The sequence below is a fragment of the Gobio gobio genome, assembly GCF_949357685.1.
Source record: "Gobio gobio genome assembly, chromosome: 25".
NCBI lineage: Eukaryota > Metazoa > Chordata > Actinopteri > Cypriniformes > Gobionidae > Gobio > Gobio gobio.
Window position 1 is genome coordinate 31,596,005 of NC_137121.1, and position 25,868 is coordinate 31,621,872.

Below are 25,868 nucleotides of genomic sequence, written 5' to 3' on the forward strand. Positions count from 1 at the left end.
CTAACACAAATTTCATACTCAAATGTAAGTCATAAATGAGTTATAACATCAGCGCTGATGATTCATGCACAAAATATGTAATATTCAGGTTGTTTCGAGGCCTTGTGTTGTATGATTATATGATTTGTGATTATTGACTATAAGTGATTTTAAGATTAAAATCTGATTAAATGGATTGTGTTGGAGATTGTTTTAAAATAAACATATGCATGTCAGTGAATGAATATTCATGTAATTGTTCATTGTGATTATTTATTTATTTATTTATATATTAATTTACCATGATGCAGAGCAGAAACCAAACCAAAACAATTTCTTGAATTAATTCCCAAGGTTGTAGAACACACATAAAGACACATTGAGAAAAAAGTGTTGATTATGTATTAGTTCAGTTGCAAACGTTGTTTCTTTTTTCTACTGCTCAGGTGACAGAGTGATCTGACATCAGGAGAGTGTCATGAGCACAGAAAAAGAGCGCAGCGTTCTGAATGATGGCGATGAGGAGAAGGAGGTGAAGGATGAGAAGACTGGAGAAGAGCTGGAGGAGCTGAGGGCTCAGGTACTGCAGCTCCTGCTCGAGCTGGAAGAAGCTCGAGACACGTCTCAGAAACACGAGGAGAGCTTTCTGGAGCTGCAAGGTGAGACTCCCTGAAAAACACAACAATGACCTTACAGTTAAGGAGGTCATGTCATAGTTTTTATTTTATTATTTCCTTTCCTCTCTCTCTCTCTCTCTCTCTGATCATTTGAAATAAACACAAAGGTTTTAATTCACATGCCACAAAGTTGCAGAAATACAGATAGAGGCATTTTTGTGCCTTGGTTTCAATAAATGAAACGGGGCATTTAGCGCTTTAATATGTACTATTGTACACCCAAAGCACTTTACAATCATATCAGGGGGTCTGTCCTCACCCACCACCAGTGTGATTATCCACTGATGATGCAACGGCAGCCAGTGCGCTCACTTCAGACCAGCTATAGGTGGAGAGGAGAGAGAGTGAAAGAGCCAAATTCCCTCCATTGATGAAAGGCCAATGGAGGGAATTTGGCTATGATGAGAATTACTATATTTTTTGTTTTTATTGGTAAAACTTTTTTCTCTTGCATCCTATTCTACCATTATCCAGAATGGCAGCACAGCAGAGCTGCGCCCTCTACTTTTCATGCTTGAATTAGCATTTTTACCTCAGCCTGGGGCTTATTATTTCAATTTTGGTATGAAGAGGTCTTTACCGTTGCACAAAAATATAACTTTTTTGTTATAAAAACAAACAAAAACAAGCCCAGCCCAGGTGAGAAAAAGTAACGCAAAAGTAACGTAACGCATTACTTTTCTTAAAAAGTAACTAAGTAACTCAATTAGTTATTTTTTAAGTGAGTAACGCAATATTGTAATGCATTACTTTTCAAAGTAACTTTCCCCAACACTGATGATCAATATTGTCAAATGCGGCACTCAAATCTAAAAGTATCAGGATAGCAGAAGACCCAGAATCAATGGAGAGAAGAATGTCATTTGTAAGTTCCTTCAGTAAAGCTGACTCAGTGCTATGCAGCACTCTAAAACCAGATTGAAACTGGTCTAGAATATTAAAACTATCCGGGTATGAAGTAAACCTTTGAAGTTTAGATATAGGTTGGTAGTTGTTAAACACAGTGGGGTCAAGATTGAGTCCTTTCAAGAGAGGATGTATGACACCATGTTTGAAACTTTCTGGAAATACCCCATTTATTAAATATCTGTTTATTAAAGCTAGGAGGATGGGGCAGATTGTGTCTAAAACCTCCCTAAACAGGCGACCAATACATCTGATTGACAGGATGTGAGTTTCATCTGAGAAATTATTTTAAAGGGGTCATGAACTGGCTTTTTAATTTTTTTATACTGTTGTCTGAGGTCAACTTATGATGTTTGCGTGGTATTTACATTCAAAATAATCATAATGATTAAGTAATAGGCTATTTTCTACCCTGGTTTTGAGGCTCTCTCAAGACAGGCTCGGTTTTGATGGGTGTGCTGCACTGAAGACTTGGAAGTAAACGCCCACGGCTAGGATTGGATAATATTTGCATATTTAATGAGCTTGGGAATTGTGGGAATTGTTTTGAAAGCATGTGGAGAAACGCTCACAGGGCTCGCAAAATGTCTATATCAAACAAACACAATGATTCATCTCTCATCCTCCCGCGATTGATTGGAATGTAATTTTTTTATTACATGGCCGGCCCGATCGGTGAATAACCACGACCCACACACACACACACACACACACACACACACACACACACACACACACACACACACACACACACACACACACACACACGCAATAAAGGAATGTAATTTCACTATTTAAGATATTTTAGATAGTTTTGGTAGCCCGTCTGGCACATAACGTTACAAGTCAGATCGCGAATGAACCAATAACACCTCAAATAAAGGGTTCAGCCTCTGACAGCATGCTAAGGTATGTTTAGTTACACATGTACACATATATCAATACGATCTGTAACAATGCAATACTATCACATTTAAAAAACATGTTTTACTCACATAACTGTGTTGCACCATTCCTGTCGAATCCAATATAGAAGTCACAGCATTGTGTTTTAAGCTCAATATGTCTTCATATTCTGCGGTGAAATGAAGCGAACAAACGTGCAATGTCTTACACACATGAGCTGGAACCGACATGTTTATTGCTCGGTAGTGCGATCCGTTTAGCTCCACGAGTCGGTGGGCAGGGCCACAGAAACAGGCGTACATATTTATCTGTTGAGGCAGCTTTTCTGCATTCTATGAAGTCCATTGTCGACAAATTCTGAGATCGAGCTTTTTCTGGGCTTGGTGTCAATAAAAGCTTTTCTTTGACTTTTCAGCTCTGAAACTTACAGGATATTCTTATATCACGATGAACTTTTATATATCAAAGGCTCAAGGGAAAGTTGATTCATCCCCCTTTAAATCATTGGGATGAAGACACTAGTTAAAAGTTTGTAAAGCTACTGGATGGAAGCACCAACTGGGAGTAGTCCATGTCAAGAGAAGAGGGGTGTGATCTAATATCCTGTATTTTCTGAACAAAAAAGTCTTAAAATTGTGTGCACGTCTCTAGATTGACAACAGGAACTGGACCAGCAGCAGGATTAAGAACAGAATTTATGGTTTTGAAGAGAACTTTTGGCCTATTGGCATTTTTTGCAGTCAAGTTGAGAAATTAGAAATATTTTGATTTTGCCTCACTAACAGGATGTTGATAGGCAGTTAAGCACTAACACCTCTTCCAGCAGCAGGTTTTCCCAGGAGGTCTCCCATCCAGGCTCAACCCTGCTTAGATTCAGTGGCCGATCAGTCTTGGGCTACAGAGTGATATGGCTGTTCTTTTTTGTACTGGAGAGGATGTTTTGAATGATGGAATTCATATAATACAATGGTAAAATGTCAAACTAGTAACTTTAAGCAATTAATCATTATAGACTACATATTTTATATACTATGATCGATGTGACTTCTATTATCTGCATAAACCATATTCAAATTATACACAACCTAAACTCAGAATGTTGACCCTCTATGAATCGTAATGAAATTTGCATTGGGCAAATGACTAATAATTCCAGTAAGTATTAGTATTGTGCACAGTGTCCTTAAAAAAGATGTTTCTTTACTGAAAGTTATTTGTCAGAGATATAGTTAAATGTGGTCTGTCTGTGTATTTAGCTCCATGAGTTTTGCTCAATGACAGGCCCAGTAAAATAGTTTCTATATATAGCCCTTTCTGGCTATTTAATGAGTCACCTGCTATATAGCAGACAGACTCCTGGGACTCTGGTAATGATCTCGGTGTGCGGGGGTCTGTGACTGTGAGCTGTTTGTGTGTAACACGACAGGCATGTGAAATGACAGCTGCATGCTGAGGGAAGATTCCAGACGGGTTGTCCTGACTAGCTCTAGGGCAGCAGATGCTTTTATTCCTGGATCATCTCCAGTCACTACCATGCTCTGCTGTTCCTGCTCATTCATGATCGCAAACATATAGCATAGATCAGTCTCACCCTCTAAAGTGCAAAGGAGGTTTCAAGTATTTTGAGCGGCAGGGGGATGGGATACTCTTCATGTATTAACATGCATACACCGATGTATGTATACAACTCAACATTTTGTCCTCAAAGTTGATGTGTAAGAAGCGGGACAAATGGGCAAGCGTAAGGATTTGAGCGAGTTTGACAAGGGCCAAATTGTGATGGCTAGACGACTGGGTCAGAGCATCTCCAGAACTGCAGCTCTTGTTGGGTGTTCCCGGTCTGCAGTGGTCAGTGTCTATCAAAAGTGCTCCAAGGAAGGAACTGTGGCGAACCGGCAACAGGGTCATGGGCGGCCAAGGCTCATTGATGCACGTGGGGAGCGAAGGCTGGCCCGTGTGGTCCTCTCAAACAGACGAGCTACTGCAGCTCAAATTGCTCAATAAGTTAATGCTGGTTCTGATAGAAAGGTGTCAGAATACACAGTGCATCGCAGTTTGTTGCGTATGGGGCTGCATAGCCACAGACCAGTCAGGGTGCCCATGCTGACCCCTGTCCACCACCGAAAGCGCCAACAGTGGGCATGTGAGCATCAGAACTGGACCATGGAGCAATGAAAGAAGGTGGCCTGGTCTGAGGAATCACGTTTTCATGCACGTTGTCGCAGACCATGTACACCCTTTCATGGAAACGGTATTCCCTGGTGGCTGTGTTCGCTTTCAGCAGGATAATGCGCCCTGCCACAAAGCAAAAGTAGTTTAGGAATGGTTCGAGGAGCAGTGAGGTGTTGACTTGGCCTCCAAATTCCATAGATCTCAATCCAATCGAGCATCTGTGGGATGTGCTGAACAAACAAGTCCGATCCATCTGATCCACTCTGGCCATTTCTCAATATGTGTTGTCTGTACTTGTGTTCTCGTGGACTTGTGAAACGTCATCAGTCGCTGCCCAAGTACTGTTCCAATTGAACTATCGATAAGCCCCGCCCCCCTTAGTTACTGTTGCTAACTCGGAAAAACAAACAGAGTTTCTAACAGTCTTACAATGACAGCTGTCAGTGTGAAAACCTTATCTCAAGATGTTTTTGGACACAGAATGTAGCGGACCCCGTCTGAATGATGGCCAAACTTTACTGACGGTTTATGAAGTGTATTACATTGTTTTTCACTCAAAAAAAAATCACGTAAGAGTTGAACAAACAAAGCAGAAGTGTGCATTAACGTCTCATTCACAAACTCTTTCTCTCCTTTGCATTATCATTAACATACATAGCAAATTATACAAAAACACTCATACAACTAACAGTAAACAAACATATACAGACCGTATGCCTTTTCGGGGGTGCTAAAAAAAACTGCTAGCTCTCCCTTTCACTACCCACATTGCCCCGTATATAGAAAATATATACAAAACAAATTAGACGATAAATCACAATAACACATGAAACAGAAGGACCACCTCTCATCGAGGAGCATTCAAGTGGGACTTAAATAAAGATTTTAAAATAAATATGGTGGGAGATTAATTTGGAAGCTTGGGTTTACAGATCACAATGCAAGCGGGAGAAGCCTCATGTTACGGTCGTCATGACCACAGATGACAACATCCAGGATCAACACTGTCCATGTACTGCAGGGTAAAATTCAATTAATTTAATATGGAGAGGCACTGAAATGTAGACCTTCGTTTATGTGTTTTTGACCTACACTGTTAAAGGAGCTGTATGTAGGATTGTGGCCAAAACTGGTACTGCAATCACTTTCAAATTACTGTAGAGCGGTGTATCCCCTCTCCCCTCAGCCCCCTGACTTGAGGTTGCCAGATAGGCTGCAGCAAAGCCGTTGAAAATTATTATATGGCTGTAATATAATTATTATATTATATTATTATATGGCTCTGAGCTGCAGGATCCAGCAGGAACGTAGGCTGCTACAAGAAGCTTCCAATGGCAAGTGACGACTGACGAGTCCTACACAGCAAGTTTTTTTTTCTTCTGTTAATTATGTTTATGCTTCATGAGAGATGTTTTGTGAAGTAATTATGTATCGCAAAAATTTACTAATGGCGATTAGCCAAATATAATCGGAAATATGAACGCTCGTTTGTGACAGTACATTGCTAGAACAGTAAGTTAATGTTACTATTAGTCTAACTTGTAACGGTAGGTATCTGTCATTAACGTAAGTAAGTTACAAGCACAAGCCTAAGTCACTATGTGTCATACAGGTCAACGTGCAGCATGTGTTGTCCACTATATATGCGAAGAAGGAATGACGAATAATTTTTACTGAGGTAACGTTTTTGCCATAATGGGCGTGCTAATGTTGTTTTCCACAGCGTCTCAGCATAATGACAATTAAATGACCCTCCTCCTCCATATGCCTAACCTAACGTTACTTTGCACGAACATGCGTAACTTGATCCGGCTAAAGTCATGAATGAGCATGTCTGCCTGCTGATCGCTGATTGGCTGAAAGTGCGTGCTCGTCGGCGAGAACCCGCCCTATCTGGCAACATGGTGTGTGATTTGTGCAAGTGCAGGCGTGATTGATCGTGTACAACCCAATAGGGTGTCGGAATGGTTTGTGTTTATCCTTTTCATTCCAACCACAATCAAATTCACTCTATCCGGATGGCGCGATTTTTCTGGATAGTTTTTTTTTTTTTGAAGACAAGCCGGAATGAAAACATGCCAAAATGGAAAAGGAGTAACGAGGAATGTAAGGAGTAGAAAGTACAGATAAATGCTTGGATTAAATGTAAGGAGTAGAAGTAAAAAGTAGGCTGAAAAAGAATTACTCCAGTAAAGTATAGATACCCGAAATTTCTACTTAAGTAAGGTAACAAAGTATTTGTACTTCGTTACTTGACACCTCTGATTAGCAGATTACTGAACTTCCCGTCCTCGGAAATTTGTTCTTCCGAGTCGAACTTGGCAAGTCTGAACTACCAAGGATGCAAGTTAGAAGTTTGCATACTTGGTATTGAGAAACGGCCTCTGTTTCCACAGCTCTTGGCCCCGCCCTGCTTGCCTTTTAATTTTACTGTGATTATTTACTCTCTCTTAAATACTTTCCTTGCACATAAATGTCCATCCATTCTCCAAACCGCTTGTCCTCTGTAGGGTTGTGGGGATGCTGGAGCCATAATATAAACGCTCTGGAGATTTTATTTCTTTATTACTTTTTAAGAAAATGTGTGGTGTTCTGTACAATATGTAGAAAGTTTTCTGCTCTCACTTTATATTAGGTGTCTTTAACTGCTATGTACTTATGTCTGAAAAATGATAATTGTTTTGTTCAGACAGTGTACTTATTGCAGGCACGGACTGGCCATCGGGAGCACCGGGTGAATTCCCGGTGGACTGGCAACCTGACCTTCTTTCTTTCTTTTTTTAAAGGGGTCAAGAACTGGATTTTTACATTTTTTTATACTGTTGTCTGAGGTCAACTTATGACGTTAGTGTGGTTTTTACATTCAAAAACATCATAATTAATAAGTAATAGGCTATTTTCTACCCTGGTTTTGAGGCTCTCTGAAGAAACACTGGGTTTTGATGGGCGTGCCGCACTGAAGACTTGGAAGTAAACGCCCACGGATAGGATTGGATAACAGTTTTTGCATATTTAATGAGCTTCAGCTCCCCTGTGAGTAAGCTACATGAGGAATTGTTTTGAAAGCCTGTGAGAAACGGCAACCGAAATGATTCGTCCCACAGGGCTCGCAAAATATCTTTATCAAACAACCACAATGATTTATTTCTCATCCACCTGCGATTGATTGGAATGTTATTTTTTTATTACTTTGGCCCGCCCGATCGGTGGCTATAAGCGTAAACCGTGCATTACACACACACACACACACACACACGCACGCGCACGCACGCACGCACGCACGCACGCACGCACACACACACACACACACGCCAAGCACGTTGCAGACTGCATGATCAAAACTTCTGCGATTGTATTTTTCCTTCAAATATCAAGTCAAGAGAGTGAAACTCATGCACATCAAGAAAGGAATGTCATTTCACTATTTAAGCCCGTCTGAAAAACACATAGCCCTGGGACATTGGGTTTTGCGAGCCCTAGCCTATAACATTACATGTTCGAGTCTGATCCCGATTCTCAATGAACCAACAACACCACAAATAAAAGATTATTCAGCCTTTGAAAACGTGCTAATGTTCAGTTAGACACGTACACATAATCAATAAATATCAAACGATCTGGAACAATGCAATATTAGACCGGTAAAAAACATATTTACTCACATAAGTGTGGATAATCTCATCCTGTCTGCAAAACCAGACTCTTGTTTACAAACGAATCCAGTGAAATGAAGAACAGACACGCAATGTCTTCCCCACGTGAGCTGGATATTCATTAAAAATAAAGTCCATCCATACTCATAATATTGGAATCCGAGTGAAGCTTATATGCGGTATGTTTAGAAATTCGATTCGAGAGTTTAGCTCTATGTAGGCCTGTGTTGTGTTAGTGGCACGAGTCTGTGGACGGGGCTACAGAACCAGGCGTTGTTCTTCTTCTGTTGAGAAGCCTGGCATATTCTGAGATCCATCGTTTGCGGGGCCTGGTGTCAATAAAAGCTTTTCTTTGACTAACAAGGAAGTTTTCAGCTCTGAAACTTACAGGATATTCTTATATTACCATGACCTTTTATATATCAAAAGCTCAAGGGAAAGTCGATTTCCCAATTCATCACCCCTTTAAATAATTTTTATTTTATTTTATTTTAATTACAAAAAGAAAAAAGTAAAAACACACAAGGGAGAGTGTCGAGACAGAGAGATGTCTGGGAAAATGAAGATAATGAAAAGGAAAAGGAAAGTGAAGGTGCAGTTCAAGAGAGAACCTTTAATTATTTTGCACAACCTCAGCCTATGGATCTAAACCTTTTTTATGTTATGATGGCCATCCAAAAAAAATGTGGTTCTCTATGGTTCTAAAATGTGTTGTGTTGATGTAAGGGTTTAAGGGTGGGGGATGTAAAGGAATATAATTTTGGATCTAATTACAGAAATGAATTACAGGTGTAATTCTAATTTTTGAAATATAAGTACAACTTAAATACATGTATGTACACAATAAGTGCGTTGTCTCAAATGATGAATTTAAATGTTAGTACAAAGCAGATAGTTTTAATGTAGTGCATTTACCTAATTTAACAGTAGCTATATATTTTTTGTGCTGTGTGATTTCTTAAACTTTGTTACATATAATTGTCTCTTTTCTTCAGAGAGAGACTGAATGCAAATTAAACATTTTAGATTGCTAATTGCGTTAACTCAAAAAATATTCTGATAAAGAAAAATGATGATGAAATAAAATATAAAAGATATTTAATAATTTTCTTTGAGGCAACGTTAGGATTATGTTGTGTTTAATGTTAGTTTAATTCCTGTGTGTTTGTTTCTTGGCTACTAAATACGTTCAGCTGTCTGTCAGGTTCCCTGTAATTATACTCCCTTACTGAATTCGGAACCGCATACTAGTGCTCTTACTACTTTTACAATGTCTTTCTATGACAGGAATAGTAGGAGTAGTATATAGTATGTGGTTCCGAATTCACCACCTGTCTCAGTTCATGCATGGCTGGTTCTCGTCTGTAGTGTGAGTTTTTAATGTTATGATTCTCTGTGCCTTCATATGTATTCTCATCGTTTTATAGGATCGTCATTGTCTTGATTCTGTTAACTACCGCATCAGTTGTGATAGGCAAATAATTGCAAGTAAACTAGAGCTGTGTCTGATACTACATGCTTTCAGAGTATGTACTAAATTAAGTAAAGAATTTACTTGACCATTGATGAAATATGTTCATAAGGCAAGGCCACTTCTAAAATTAACAGCAATTGAACAAACTTTTTATAAGTGGGGGGATCATACTCTACGTCTGATAAGTAGGCTTTTGGTGCAATACCTTCTCTTACTCAGTTCAGTGCAAAATTGGCAGTATACAACAGGTGAAAACCAGCCTATTTTAAGCCTTGCCCTGAACCTGCATATTTCACTGGTTTGGGGTATAAAATAAAGGCAAACAACAATTGTTCTGGTAGTCTAATTTGACTGGACAAATAGTGTTTCAAGTCAAGTCACCTTTATTTCTACCAGAAAGACTCGGGAGAATAAATACTGTGACAATTATCCATTTATTAACAACCCAGCAATCAATAAAGTACTTTGGCATAGGCCCCGTCCGTAGCTCGCAATCTGAGGGTCCGGACTCTGCATTCCCTGCCTGAAGACGAAGGCAGAGGCGCAGCCGACCCCCCCGTGAGGTATGGAAGGGACCATCCTGGTGGTGGTGGGGTGGATGTAGGGAAGGATTTGACTTGGAGGTGGTGGGGAGGATGGCAGTGAATTGGAGCATCAGCATCTGCGAACTCAGACATGAGTAGTTACCGATCTTTTATACCCAAGTATTAGAATGTGATTGGATAGATAAAAAGTTGAAGTGACGTGACAATTAAATCTTCCTGGCAGAACTTATGCTAAAGCTTTCATTTCTACCAGAAAGACTCGGGAGAATAAATACTGTGACAATTATCCATTTATTAACAACCCAGCAAGCAATAAAGTACTTTGGCATAGGTCCCGTCCGTAGCTCGCAATCTGAGGGTCCGGACTCTGGCTATCCTGCCTGAAGACGAAGGCAGAGGCGCAGCCGTCCCCCAAAAAATTAGGTGGAAGAATGCTTCCACCCGGACGGAGCCTATCCTATCCCCCAAAAACGGTAAATAAAGTAGACCCACCGGTCTTTTGTCCTGGAGTTCCTACAAAAAAGAAGAACAAGAGTTAACGTGTTAAGCGCGGACATGGAACGCCACCTGCTGCTGGCTAAAATAAATGATTACTACACGAGCAATTAATATCTGCTGCAGCATAAATGTAAACATTTGGGCAATTTTTTTTTTATTTTTATTTTTTAAGCACATGTATAAACCACAGAGACAAGGCCGCAGGGCCACACGGTCTGCTAGACCACAGAGACGAGGCCGCAGGGCCACACGGTCTGCTAGACCACAGAGACAAGGCCACAGGGCCACACGGTCTGCTAGACCACAGAGACAAGGCCGCAGGGCCACACGGTCTGCTAGACCACAGAGACAAGGCCGCAGGGCCACACCGTCTGCTAGACAACATACGCAAGTTTGTTTTTAATACACATTTACATCATCACGCATAGGGATTTACTTACATTTTAGACCATGTACTATTTTGGGTTAAGATGCGAAACCACTGGCCATCGTAGTTCCTGATGCGAGATTCACAGCTACCATGACGTACGGACATCTAATGATAGGACACATGGGCCACAGTCCAACTTTTGATAGGACACATGGCCACACACCATCTTTTGATAGGACACATGGACCACAGCCATCTTTTGATATAGTAGAAAGACTGTGCTATCATAACGTACAGAGCCGAGTTGGCAGGAACACCACCACCAGTAGTTGCATAGGGATTTACCTGAACCCTTACTGGAGAGCTTGCTGAGCTTCAAGGATGCTTTTGAATCGGTCTTATATAAAGACTCAAATGTTAGAAGAACACCATCTTCCCAGTAGCTTGAAATTCCGCGGTCGTAGCTTTAGGAAGTCAAATACGAAGAGAAGGCGGTAAACTGCAGCTTTTAAGGTCAGTATAAAAGAGGGTCTGAAATCAGCCTTAGAAAGGTGCTCCATTAGATTAAAATAAATAGGGGGGAGTGGTTAGGAGTCTTAGGACGAAGATATATAACCATGGAATTGAAGGGACAGAAATTATTCTTCATCTTAGAAACTGTTAATGTGATACCAGAACCTTAGAGTCATTCTAGGATGCTTAAAAAAAGAGTAAAGAAATTGAGTGAGAAGTAAAGATCAGAATATGAAAGACAGAGAGTAGGATCAAACTGATTAGTTTCTAAAGAGAATTTTCCTGGACACATGAAGCCGAAAAGGGCTGATATAACACGGCTTCTAGCAGAATATCGGTGTAAGTGGAAGTGCGACCTTTACGATTTAAGTGTTAGGAGTTAAATTAAAAGCTTTGACTTACCTGATGTTTGTTAAGACAAGTAGGTAATCTTAGTTTTACCTTTGGAATTATGGGAGAGTTTACTGAACGTGCCTGATGGATGAGCATTGCTGAAGAAAACCATCCTGACCATTATGGAATCCCGCATTCAGATGCTTCTTGATAGGGGAGACCTTTAGCCTGGCGTGGCCATACTCAATTCTAGTCAGAATTTGAGTCTGGTACCGCTCCATTGAGTTTTGATTATGGGGCGTGTTTCAACCGAGCCAGGAAAGACCTCAATTGGATAGACCCACAACCAATCAGAGCAACGGAGCGACGCGTAACGTTAGTTGTCAAATGTCAACAGAACTCAACTGCACTGTTACCAAGTCCGTGTTTTTCTCCATGTCCGCGGGTTGAAGCGACCCCAATTATGTGATTATATAAACCCAGGAATGCGAATTTTAGCAGGCAACCTTGCCAAAATAACATATTTTGCCAACCAAACGTTTTGAGTAGTAATTGTGCGCGACATTGCAAAAACACTTGGAAACCCTGTCTGCACGCACGCATGATTAAGTAACGTTACAAGAAAAACATGAGTGTAAACGAACTTTGGCAGTAATAAAATAATTTAAGGATACACAGAGTACTTACCGATCACGATCATCGTTTCTGAGAGAAATAGTAAAGGTGAACGCATATACGAACAAGTTCTCCGTTTAGGATAAGAGCAAATTCAACCCAAGAGCCTTCGATGACGTGGATGATTACGTTACTGTTGATCATCTGTCCATCATCGTCTAAAGCCCGCCCTGACAATTTCATTGGTCCGAACAGTTTCTGTTCGGGCATAATTCCTCCTCTATGGAGCGAGTCCAGACCGAATTGCCCGAGCAAAACATTTTGTGGGCGGGGCTAAATTCGGCTGGCATCCAGGCTAGGAGACCTTGCTAGAGGATGCCAACTCCGTGCATTGTGCTAAGTTCATAGCAACACTAATCGGAAAAAATGGCCAATGCACAGGTGAGTTGGAGTACCATTTCTTTCCATCTGCAGTTAGGAGGATTCTTAACCCCTGGGCGTAGCTCCCGCTCACAGCTTGATAGAACACCATCTAACCGTCAAACCTGCTGAGAGAACCCCCAAAAGAAAATAAACCTGAACAGCATGACAAATACATAACATGCGCATGTGATTGAGAACACCGGACGATGCCCTTGCAAAAGGAAAATAATGTTTTATATGGTTAAGCTTTACTAGCTAATAAAACCATAACTAGCTATATGGGACCCGACACAGCTACCGAAACTATGAAAGAGATCGATGCGAGATTCATCATTTGATAACCTAAACCAGGATAATACTGTGTGATTTTGGCCATGTTTGACAGTATGAGACAAGTATCGCAATCCTAATAATTCCTTTGACCCTGGAATAAAATCTGATGTCTTTGATAGTTAGTTTGACATGATCACCGACGCCATGATAAAATTTTGCCTAAATAATTTTGCTAAGTGAATGGGTTGATGTAAAACTCCGGACAAGTCCTCATGTGTCGGATTAACGTACGCCATTAATGAGATCCCACAGGGTGGCATCAGGACCACAGTCCGAAGAGCAACGAAACACAATGACCACAAGCACACCCCGTGTGCCAGCTCTAGTGAAGAGAAAAAGCTCACTGCGAGAGACCTCGTCATTTGCGGTGCAGCCAGGAATCAATACGCCTGTGCAGACTGTGTCAACAGTCAACGCTATATTTACTCCCCTGTATATTTTGTTAGTCATGATAGAATTAGATACGTTGCCGTTTACAATGCGAGTGTAGCCGATCACAGACATGTCTTTACTGTAGCTCAAACAGTAGAGCGAGGCACCAGCAACGCCAAGCCGAGGCTCGAATCCCAGGAAAAGCAAGACCCGAAAAACTGCCAAATGTGGACCCTGAATGCAATTCAAGGCCCTGGACAAAAGCGTCCGCCAAATGCATAAATGTCAATGTAAATGTCTGTTGAGCGCTTAAATGCAATGTCCAATTGGAGGAGTTAACATAACACAAAACACGCAATCAGATTGATGGTTCAGAGCTTGTTCACTGGCTAATTCTGCCCTTAGTGCATACGTTTGACCAATGAAGAGTAGAACATGCGATAGATTCATGATTCGTGTAGTCAGATTGACCACAGCAGTTTCCACTGGTATAGAAGTTTATCTGAACTGAAGCATTTGACAGTTTCATGCGTTTATAAAAGGAGTGCACTCTGCTCACTGTATTCATAAAAGATTTGAATAATTGTGTTCCCGTGCTGCGATTTAGATGCTGTACGATGCAATCTTTATGTAAACGGGTCAGATTGAGTATGGAATTAAATTAGTCCTGCTATCGAATATCCAGTCAAACCTTGTTTTGTATGCAAACCTTACCCGACATATGGTGCTGAGAGTACAAGCGAGATACACATTTGTTTTATTCATAATTGTAGCCCTGGCGTCCTAGCACGGAAGGACCGAGTGAGACGTAACACTAAATTCTAAGTTCTAGAAATAGAAGAGGTATCCAGATATCAGTAGCTGAATAAAACACAAATAGAGTCAAATTAACTGAAGTAAAGTGAAGACAAAAGCACCAGTGGCGGCTGGTCAATAGAGGGCGCTGGGGCGCCACCCCAATCAAAATTCCAGAAATATACATGTATACAAAATTATATAAAAGTGAAATAAAATAAAATAGTTTACGATGTGCTGGCTGTTAGTAATAGCCTCAGCATTTAAAAAAAAAAAAACTGGCTTTGATGGGTTAACTATTTTATATGCTCTTCAATATGTTTCATGCGTTTCATGCGTGAGGGACGCCGGACAAATGGACGTCTATTTGAGTCTAAAATATACGGGCAGCATGTGACCTGAATCTGGTCTAATTGGTTCTTAAAAGATCCTCCTCCGGACGCAGGTCGTTGCGTCCCTGGCGAATCAGAATTGGATGCATGTTATTTTATCCAATCTGATTGGTTCTCGTAACCTGTCATTCAACTTTCCGTTCTTGACCACTAAAGCGAAAGTACACCGGCGACACACTCACTCCGGCTTCGCCAAAACCTTTAGGATGATCAGTTTCGTAGAGATAGCAGCAGTTAAATCAAATTATTTCACAAGGCGTTCGTTGGAAGATCCCGAACCGGACCAACGCGATTTACAAATCCAGCAGCAGGCCAGTGCCAGGACGCAGCTGCACCTGCGCTTGTTATGAGAAACGTAAGTTAGGTGGCTGACTGGATGTGGTGTTAGCGATGCCCTTTATTGCTTTCCCTGTCTTTTATTTCAAAGTGTTGTTACTGAAGTTTTGTGGACAACAACGGGGTAATAGACCTCAAATATCTAACTGAACAATGCAAAGTCATGACACTACTGAGATGATTGACTTTAATCAGAGAGTCATTGAGAATTTGCTGGCCAGAAAGAAAGGAGAGCAAAATGTATGTTCTAGTCAACATGCTAGTCTGTTGTGGCTGTTTTCTTTTGTTTTTCATTTCCTCATTCAATTATATGTGGGAAGTGAATGTGTAAAAAGGGAAGACACTTTTTTTTTTTTTCTCTCTTTTTTTTTTTTCTTCCATGCTCATCTCTACAGTATATACCCTATTCATTAACAACATGAATTCTTATTTCTGTGCCATAGTTATTGTATTGATTAATACTAGATAGTTAGCTAATCTGTGTGCTTTGTATATGTGCATTTCTGTTCAATTAAGTCTTCCTGGCAGAACTTATGCTAAAGCTTTCATTTCTATTGCGCTTTTCTCAACACAGATTGCTTCAAAGCAGCTTTACAGTGATGATAGGAAATTGTTTTAGATGAATAGCTAAAGTAAGTTTTTCATTGATTAATTTCTGTTGTAAAAACAAAACTTAAAAAATAAAAAAAACTTTTAGCAGTGGTTTATGTAACTTCAAAGGGTTTCCTGTAAAATGACACCAACATTTTGTATTTTTTAGACCACTGTATGTGGGTAAGGGGAGCTTTTCAATTTAGGTCAAATCCAGGCGGAAATGGTCCCAGAGTAATTTAGTGTAAATAAGTTACTTTGTGTAAAACAAATGCCAAAGTGATGCATGTCTCCAGAAAGTAGAGACTTTCAAATGGTACCCACTTAAAAAAATGATTTATGATGCTGTTCACTTTATTTAAGCAATTCATCTTGATTTAACACCATTATATTAGGTTTCTGGTTCAAATGTAATTGATTCATGTTAAACTGACTTAAAACCGTTACTCTTTGACATAACTTGATGTTTTCATTTTGAAATAACATGTTTCAATCAAGTAACCCAAAGAAATAAGACTTTCACATCCCATCATGTTATACCAATTATTTTAACCTTATATCAAATGTTTTTCTCTATCTCTGTTCAGGTCTTCTTGAGGAGGAACGTTTAGCTAGTGCTCATCAGGCAGAGGCCTTCACAAGACAGATCCAGCGTCTGCAAGGTAACAGAGACTCTGAATTTATATGAAGTTGCCCCACAGAAATATTTACTTAAAATATGAATATTATTGCATTAGAGGACAAAATATCAAGGCATATGCACACTTTTCATTCAAAATACTTGAAAGGAAGGAAGTGAAAAAAAAAAAACATTTGCTGCCACACTTTGACTGAGTTTGGTTCGTAAAAGTCATACGTTTCTTATTATCTCCCAACCCCTGTAGCCCAGCTTCGTTCTGTTCAGGAAGAGATGGACAGTCTAGAGGAGGAGAAGGAGAGCGAGCTTCTGGAAGCGCAGGAGGAACTGCGGACGGTACAGGAGGAGGTTCTGGTGCTGCAGCAGGCGGCGGAGGAGTCTGCGGCTGAAAGGGAGAATGACATCGCCAGTCTGCAGGAGGAGCTCTGCCGTTTACGGGCTGAAATCTCACGACTGGAGAACACTGGACAGGAGTATGAGCTGGAGATCGTCACGCTCCGAGCAGAAATAGAGATGAAGAGCCAGTTCCGTCAACAGCAGAGGAAAGAGGGTGAGAGCAAAACACAAGACTAAAAGAGCTTTTAGTCAGATGTGTTAAGATGTAGAAAAAAGTGAACCTTTTTACTTTTATACCAAGTACTGACATAAACAATTGTGAGAACCTTATTATAATGTATTAAACAAATGACTGAAAAATAATAAACTAAAACAGGGTGGTAGGATGCAGAAAACTGTCGAGGAACATAGGTGAGTCGGCCATGTATATATATATAGTTTTGACTGAAAAATACATCGGTGATGACCGACAGCCAATGACAAAGCAAGATACAGGGCAGCGGGAGGTTCAGGCAGGAGTTATAGACCAGCATATCAGTATTTTAATAGACATATTTATAATTATATCAATGCTTGACCAGCCGCAACAGTAGCACATTGCAAAATTATTTATTTACCTCAAACTCTCTTTGCAGAACACAATCCTTGCTCCTTGTCTCCCCAACCATTTCCTCCCCCATAATATTTGTTCTCTTTCCTCCTGCAAATTCGCTGCAAATCAGCGCACAGACAATTTGAATCGCAAACTTTCTGCAGTTTATCATTTTTAATAACAATTTCAGTCTCGCGCGAGAACTTGTCTGACGCACACGTGATCTCACGTTGTTTGCTTGTCACTTCTCAAGTGTGTTTGGTTGTGAAACATAGTTTGAGCACCGGAGAGAGTGTGAATGTGAGTCAGGGACCAGCCAGGACGAGGCCCCAGGGTGGAGTTGAAGGCGGGAGGAGCCATGGTGCCGACTTGATGATAGGTACCCTGGGGACGACCGACAGAGATGCAGCTGTAGAAGGAGGAGACAGAGGTGGAGATGACATGCTGATGAGCCCATGTGAGACCAATGGTACTGGAGACCGAGGTGGAGCCGCAGCGGCAAGATGTCTGAGGTGAAGATGGATAATCAGAGGACAGAGGCTGAGCCAATGGGACAGAAGAAGAAGAACCCGGGGGGAAGGCGTTGCCAGGAGCCAGATGGAGCCGAAGGTGCAGGCAGGTGATGGCTGACCAAGGTGAAGCCGAAGGGACGAGGGAGCCTGGAGAAGCCGTATGGCCAGTGGTTTCCAGGGGAGCCAAAGGAGGGAGGAGCATGTGTCGACATGCCGTGGTGGAGCGAAGGGCACAGAGCCTGGGGACCCTCTGTGCTGGATGAAGCTGGTGGCTGGAAGACAATGGGCAGGTCCTCAATGTCAATCAGAGCTGCAGAGGGGCTGAAGGCTAGTAGCGGGACTCAGGAAGTGGCTTATTGAGGAGGTGGGAGAGGGAGGCTGGGTGGGATTTCTGGAGAGACAGGAGAAGCCGGAGAAACAGGGGGCCTGGGAATAAATTCTCCAAAAAGTCCATTAAATGTACCTAAAAAATGTCCTTCAGTTCCTCGGAATACCTTCCAGAATCCTTAACTAAGACATCCACGTGTCAGGGTTGTGGGCGGGGCTTTCCTCCCTGCCCTCCAGGCCCATAAGCACTCCCTCAGCACGATGTTGCCGGCTCACGCACCTGATCAGACTCAAGCAGTAGTCCGGGCTCCAAGTCAATGACTCCTTCAGACCTCTTCTCTGGTTCGGGCTAGTCCATCGCAGCAGGCTGGTCTCCACAGTCAGCGGTGGGCACAGGAAACTCCATCATGCCGATCGCGGTCAGTGGTAGATGGCTGGTCTCTGGCGGCAGTGGAGTGGGACTGGTAATGCTGTCATCTTCAGCAGGGCCGATGGTAAATGGCGAGTTATTATTTACCAGTACCCACTCCACGAAGACGGCGAAATCCTTACGAGGACGGCTCGCTGAGGCTGGAGATGTTGAACACACAGAGCGAGCGATTGGCATAGTGCGTTAGGCACGCCAACTCCAAAAAATCCTTGGTGTGTGACTCCAGGGAGTGTTCCTTCTGCTCCAGGCATAGCAGGGCAACTGCAGGAATGTTGGAGAAGGAAACAATGAGAACCCCCCATTAGTACACATAAACAACCATGCTTAAAGGTCACAGGAACTGAACCAAAAACACAATGAAGGGGGAACACAGAACATACATGTTACAGTGGAACACTGTTCATTTATAATAATTTTAGAAGCCTGGTCCCAAAAGCTAGAAACAAGGATTCTGATAATCTCAACATAAACGAGGATTCTGATAATCTGGTCTTTAACTACCTTCTCGTAATCACATCGTCATCCTTAGGGCACAGCTGATTGGTTCCTGCTGTATCAGTAGCCAATGAGCTTGCGCGCTCAACCTTCAAATACTCTGGTAGCATTTGCTTTAGCAATGCAGTGCGCTTTCAGAAACCCTCCACCTTCCCCAGCTCCACCTGTATAGATCTGCTACGGGTAATTCATGTGCGCTCTATTGTAGAGCAGCAGCAGCAGCATGTCTTACTTGCTCACAGCAGTGTGTTGTGTATGTATTGGCAGTAGCAAGTCCTGTACTTTCTCTGCAGCAGCAGGAGCAGCAATAAAAGCAGCAGTAGCGAGGTGGATCTATTCCGCCAAGACCAAATATATCAACATTGTCATACCCAAACACTCAGAGAGTTGTCATGACACAATCCGTTCAAATAATTGTAATTTTTGTTCCATGTAATGTGCTGATGTTTTTATTTAGACAATGTCTGAAACATCTACTAATGTCCATGTTGACATCATCAAATCAATGCATGATAAATTCACTTAATTTCTAAAGCTGGTTAGCGTCCTGCAGTGATGACCATAAATCACACTAGTTTTAATAAAGGGTGGAACCCTGAAGCATTTCAGAAACGTTTACAGCACTCAGTGTCCAGCGGGAAGAGCTCCTGCAGAATAGCAGATGGTGTGGGTCATTGTCATTGTTATGTGAAGATGCAGTAAACTCTGACACTGAAGCTTTTGAGAGCCTGGATGACTACATGTATCCCACTGGATGGAATGATTGTTCCAGTCAATGTAAGGCCAAGAAAGAGGTGAAGAAAAGTACTATGTATCAGTCACAGAGTGAGTGAAAGCATTTGTGGGGATGTTTTGTAAATAATTAAATTGTTATTTGCAGGTATAGGGTTAGCAGATATAAATAAGGTGGTTTCGGGTAAGCACTGTACTCTCACATAAGGTGCAATACAAAAATAATGATTAAAAAAAAAAATCTCTTGCACTCACTTTAGTCAAATATACAATTATTGGTTTCTTGTCCTGTTTTTGGTGTACTAATTTCTTACTGTTGGTTGCTTTGTGCATAAAGTGTCTTTCTATAAACATGAACTAGTTGTTAATACCCATGTAAAGCTCATAGCTTTCTTTCTTGCATTACTTGATAAGGTGATGTGGGTCAAATGATGGATGAATGTAAGAGTCTGAAGGAACAATGCCATGCACTGCAAGATGAAAACACCAGACTGACTCATAGATTGCAGATGCTACAAAAGAGGAGGTGAGCAACTATACCTTTTGATACTCAATTTTCTCCAGTTCTGGGAGTTTTTAACATCTGGAATTTGTGAAAATTGTACAATTGTTGAATTAATGCATTCATCACAACTTTTGGACAAACTATTTTTGAAATTCTCTTTCCGGTGTTGACATAATTCTTATTGAAACTGGAAACTGGGACCTTTTCCCCAGTTCTTTGTTTTGAAAGAAATTGCAAATATGCTTTAGTTTACAGCACAGCCTGGCAAATCCATTCAGAGTTAGGAGGGAGATTCACATTCCAGTAAGGACAAAACCTTTCTATAAAATCTAGTGGTGGTACTGACCACACATTTCACAAAATAAGATATGTGTCAGTGAAGCTTGCACCAAATCCTCCAACATCATCCTGTCAGTCATTTCTCCTTACTATCTTCAGGTGATAAGTGAAGTCTGATGTACTGTAATTTAACCAGTGCTGCTGCTCCCACCACGCGCATTAGGGCACCAAGTGCTCAGGGGAGCTTGGTAACACAAAAACTACCCAAACACTGGGTTGTTACGTCTGAACCAGGAAATAAGTAACACAAACTACCCAAACACTGGGTTGTTACGTCTGAACCAGGAAATAAGTAACACAAACTACCCAAACACTGGGTTGTTACGTCTGAACCAGGAAATAAGTAACACAAACTACCCAAACACTGGGTTGTTAAGTCTGACACAGGAGCTGGGTAACCCAAAAACTACCCAAACACTGGGTTGTCACATCTGACCCAGGAGCTGGGTAACACAAACTACCCAAACACTGGATTGTTACATCTGACCCAGGAGCTGGGTAACACAAACTACCCAAACACTGGATTGTTACATCTGACCCAGGATCTGGGTAACAAAAAAACTACCCAATCACTGGGTTGTTACGTCTGACACAGGAGCAGGGTAACACAAAAACTACCCAAACACTGGGTTGTTACGTCTGACCGAGGATCTGGGTAACACAAATACTACCCAAACACTAGGATTGTTACGTCTGACCCAGGATCTGGGTAACACAAACTACCCAAACACTAGGATTGTTACGTCTGACCCAGGATCTGGGTAACACAAACTACCCAAACACTAGGATTGTTACGTCTGACCCAGGATCTGGGTAACACAAACTACCCAAACACTGGGTTGTCACGTCTGACCCAGGAGCTGGATAACACAAACTACCCAAACACTGGATTGTTTCGTCTGACCCAGGATCTGGGTAACACAAACTACCCAAACACTGGGTTGTCACGTCTGACCCAAGGAGCTGGGTAACCCAAACTACCCAAACACTGGATTGTTACGTCTGACCCAGGAGCTGGGTAACAAAAAAACTACCCAATCACTGGGTTGTTACGTCTGACACAGGAGCAGGGTAACACAAAAACTACCCAAACACTGGGTTGTCACATCTGACCCAGGAGCTGGGTAACACAAACTACCCAAACACTGGGTTGTTACGTCTGACCGAGGATCTGGGTAACACAAACTACCCAAACACTGGATTGTTACGTCTGACCCAGGATCTGGGTAACACAAACTACCCAAACACTGGGTTGTCACGTCTGACCCAGGAGCTGGATAACACAAACTACCCAAACACTGGATTGTTATGTCTGACCCAGGATCTGGGTAACACAAATACTACCCAAACACTGGATTGTTATGTCTGACCCAGGATCCGGGTAACACAAATACTACCCAAACACTGGGTTGTTACGTCTGACCCAGGAGCTGGGTAACACAAACTACCCAAACACTGGATTGTTACGTCTGACCGAGGATCTGTGTAACACAAACTACCCAAACACTGGGTTGTCACGTCTGACCCAGGAGCTGGGTAACACAAACTACCCAAACACTGGATTGTTACATCTGACCCAGGAGCTGGGTAACAAAAAAACTACCCAATCACTGGGTTGTAACGTCTGACACAGGAGCTGGGTAACACAAACTACCCAAACACTGGATTTTTACATCTGACCCAGGAGCTGGGTCACACACAAACTACCCAAACACTGGATTGTTACATCTGACCCAGGATCTGGGTCACACACAAACTACCCAAACACTGGATTGTTACATCTGACCCAGGATCTGGGTAACACAAACTACCCAAACACTGGGTTGTCACGTCTGACCCAGGAGCTGGGTAACACACAAACTACCCAAACACTGGATTTTTACATCTGACCCAGGAGCTGGGTAACACACAAACTACCCAAACACTGGATTGTTACATCTGACCCAGGAGCTGGGTCACACACAAACTACCCAAACAATGGATTGTTACATCTGACCCAGGATCTGGGTAACACAAACTACCCAAACACTGGGTTGTCACGTCTGACCCAGGAGCTGGGTAACACACAAACTAACCAAACACTGGGTTGTCACGTCTGACCCAGGAGCTGGGTAACACACAAACTACCCAAACACTGGATTGTTACATCTGACCCAGGATCTGGGTTACAGAAAAACTACCCAAACATCTGGTTGTTATATCTGACCCAGGAGCTGGGTAACACAAAATATACACAAACACTTAAATAAAAGCTTTTTTTAGAGTATGTGCACATAATTATTTTTTAAAATTCATACAGTCCCCTCTCCCTCGGACGAGGGCAGGACTAAATATCCTCCGCAACTGACTGCAAACTGGCATTCAGACTAACAAGCTGCTCACTGCAGAGCCAGTGGGTGGAGCTTGATGTCCAGCTCCCCCTTGGTAGGCGTAATGGGTGAAGCTAGGCAATCCAACCACACCCTAACCCTACCCATATCCATACCCCAAAACATAACTCCACTCATGAGGTCCACAGAGGTGGAGCTGAACTAGGTCAAGCTTCACCCCATTACATCCAGAGAGGGGGAGCTGGACGTCATTTGGCTCTGCAGTGAGCATCACTTGTTCACATCTGCCTCCATTTACTTAGCAACACCCAACTTTCAATGATCCAATCAATTCCAGAGGACGAAATCAAGTCCTGCCCTAACTTTTTTCTCATTCCAGGAGCCAGTTCATTTGGATATACATCACAATACATCACAAAGAATTTTCACTAACATGTAGATGTTTCTCTTGTAATTCTGCATCTTGTTTTGGCTGTTATGTCACAGTTCAGACAGTTCCTACATATGTCTTAAAGAAGAACAAGAAGAGACAGAAGAGGGAAAATACCTGCAGTGTGGAACAGAGACGGAAACTGGAGGTTCTTATATGAGTGTGAATCAGATGGGCTCCAACTGCAGGCTGGTGGATACAGGTATCCAGAAGAATATATCATTTGAAGGCAAACCTATCACCCCCACCAGCTGGACAGGAGGATTTTCAGAGATCCTCTCACTGAGAGATCAACTCAAACAGACAGAAGATAAGGCCACACATGTGCAGCGAGAGGTAAACGCTCTGATATCAGTTTTTCAATTATTAAAGTTTTCTTAAGAATGTGTTTTGTACATTTTGCTTAATTGTGTCTGTTAGTGTGATGGACTAAAGAATGAACTACAAAACCTGCGGGAAATGTATGAGACCAGTCAGAAGGAGCGAGCTGAACTGGAGCTAGAGTTACTGCGCTGCAGGGAAGAGCTGGAGAGAGCTGCGGATGTAAAAGAGGTACATTAGTTACAGTATATAAAAGTAGGCAAATTTATATATACCTGAAAATAACATCTGAATAATATCTGACTTTAGGTATAGTTTTGATTTTATACATTTATAATCTTGGCTATTATAATATCTTTGAATAGAAATATAGAGGAACCATTAGATTTAATTGTGATTAATGTGGTGTAAATGAACTGAATTCCACTGTATGCCTACAACTGATGAAGACCGACAAACCGTATAACGTTCCATCATTCCAAAACATTTATGGGTGTTTCTATGGTAACACTTTAGAATAATGGTCCATCATTAATTGGTAGCTATGCAGGAAGTAATGCAGGACTAATGAGTTGTACTACATTAACAATTCAGCTACTACTATTAACTAATATAGAAACAAGCTTAACTAATCAGTAAGTAAAATCAAATTTAGGACTAAGATAGTTCCTTATTAGTTAATCAATAATTACTGAATGAGACTGGCATAACTATAATAGGTAACTATGACAAATTATAAAGAATTACTAATTCATTACAAATCACAACATTAACATTTACACATCACATCTGAGATGTGAGTAATTGTCTTTTTTTACTCTCAACGTGGTCATAAAGTGCCTCACTAATTACTCAAGTGTTACCTAGTCACTCTGCAGGAACTAGTGACCTGGACCATTATTTTAAAGCGAAATAGATGTTTTTCACTTTAAAATAATGGTCCAGATCACTAGTAGTTCCTGTATAGTAGGCTAGCTAGGTAACACTAGAGTGATAAGTGATGAATTTATTCAGAGTAAATATGCACTGTAAAATCGAATTAGTTAGACTTGCTTAACAAAAGCATGCAAAACGGTTGCCTTAAAAAAAAACAAGTAAAGTGAAAAAGGAATAGTATGTTGTGCTAACAAATGCAGTTAGTATAGTTCACATACACAAGAGTTCTAGTAACTAAAAAGAACTGTAGAGAGTATAATTTAGATCTACTCTTGACTTAGTACAGCAACCATTGTTTCGATGCTAAATGTTGAAGTCTGTGTGTGACTCAAGCACGGTCAACAGCAAGATATTGTTACAAATATATGGATTGTATCAACCCATTGAAAGTTTCACTGGTGTTTATGACGTAAGTGTTAGCAATACAATTGTAAACGATCATTATACGTCATAAATGGAAAAATTACATAGCTTAATTTTAAAAAGTGACCTTTATGACTAAATCATTAACTATAGTTAATTATTCAGTCAGAAGTTATTTATAGTCAGCAAGCTATTTATTACTTATCTTCATTTGAAACCAAATAATTGTGATTTCTTGTATCGCTGCATCAATAGGAAGAGAGAGCCCAACAAAAGTGAACATTGATCCCCATAATGGTGCATGTTTTTTTTTTTGGCTTCACAAAATGGCACTCAAACCAATCAATTAATCTTAGCTTAGGTTTTATGAGTGAACAAGGAATAGACCCTTTTCACATTTCCGGGTTTCTCAGAGCGGAAGTCATCATAGTTGGGTTAAATATTATAGCTGTGAATGAGAGAATACATTAAATATTTTTTGTGTGTGGCCATTTGCTCACATAGCAAAATAAAAACGCCACAGTAGTGATTTCACAACTTTCAAAAAGATGGAAAAAATAGAGTGAGATTGATAACGGCAGTGAAAAGAGAGAAATATGTTAATTTTTACCATCACTCCCATAGACGCTACTACTAAACAGCCTCACAGCAGCGGTAACTTTTTTGATGCAAAAGTAATACAATACAAAGTATTAGTGTT

The 25,868-nt window shown here is 41.2% G+C and overlaps 1 protein-coding gene across 1 annotated transcript in view; it reads left to right on the top strand.

Moving 5' to 3' along the window:
* Positions 1-457: 457 nt before the first annotated feature.
* ccdc136a (coiled-coil domain containing 136a) overlaps positions 458-25,868 on the top strand; it is a gene marked incomplete at both ends in the record, with an annotated part of 30,950 nt that continues 5,539 nt past the window's right edge. Inside the window, 6 exons of the mRNA XM_079808802.1 lie at positions 458-638; positions 16,471-16,545; positions 16,768-17,070; positions 20,359-20,470; positions 23,605-23,884; positions 23,969-24,100. Of these exons, the coding sequence (XP_079664928.1) occupies positions 458-638; positions 16,471-16,545; positions 16,768-17,070; positions 20,359-20,470; positions 23,605-23,884; positions 23,969-24,100 (1,083 nt within the window). The remainder of the gene's footprint in view (positions 639-16,470; positions 16,546-16,767; positions 17,071-20,358; positions 20,471-23,604; positions 23,885-23,968; positions 24,101-25,868) is intronic.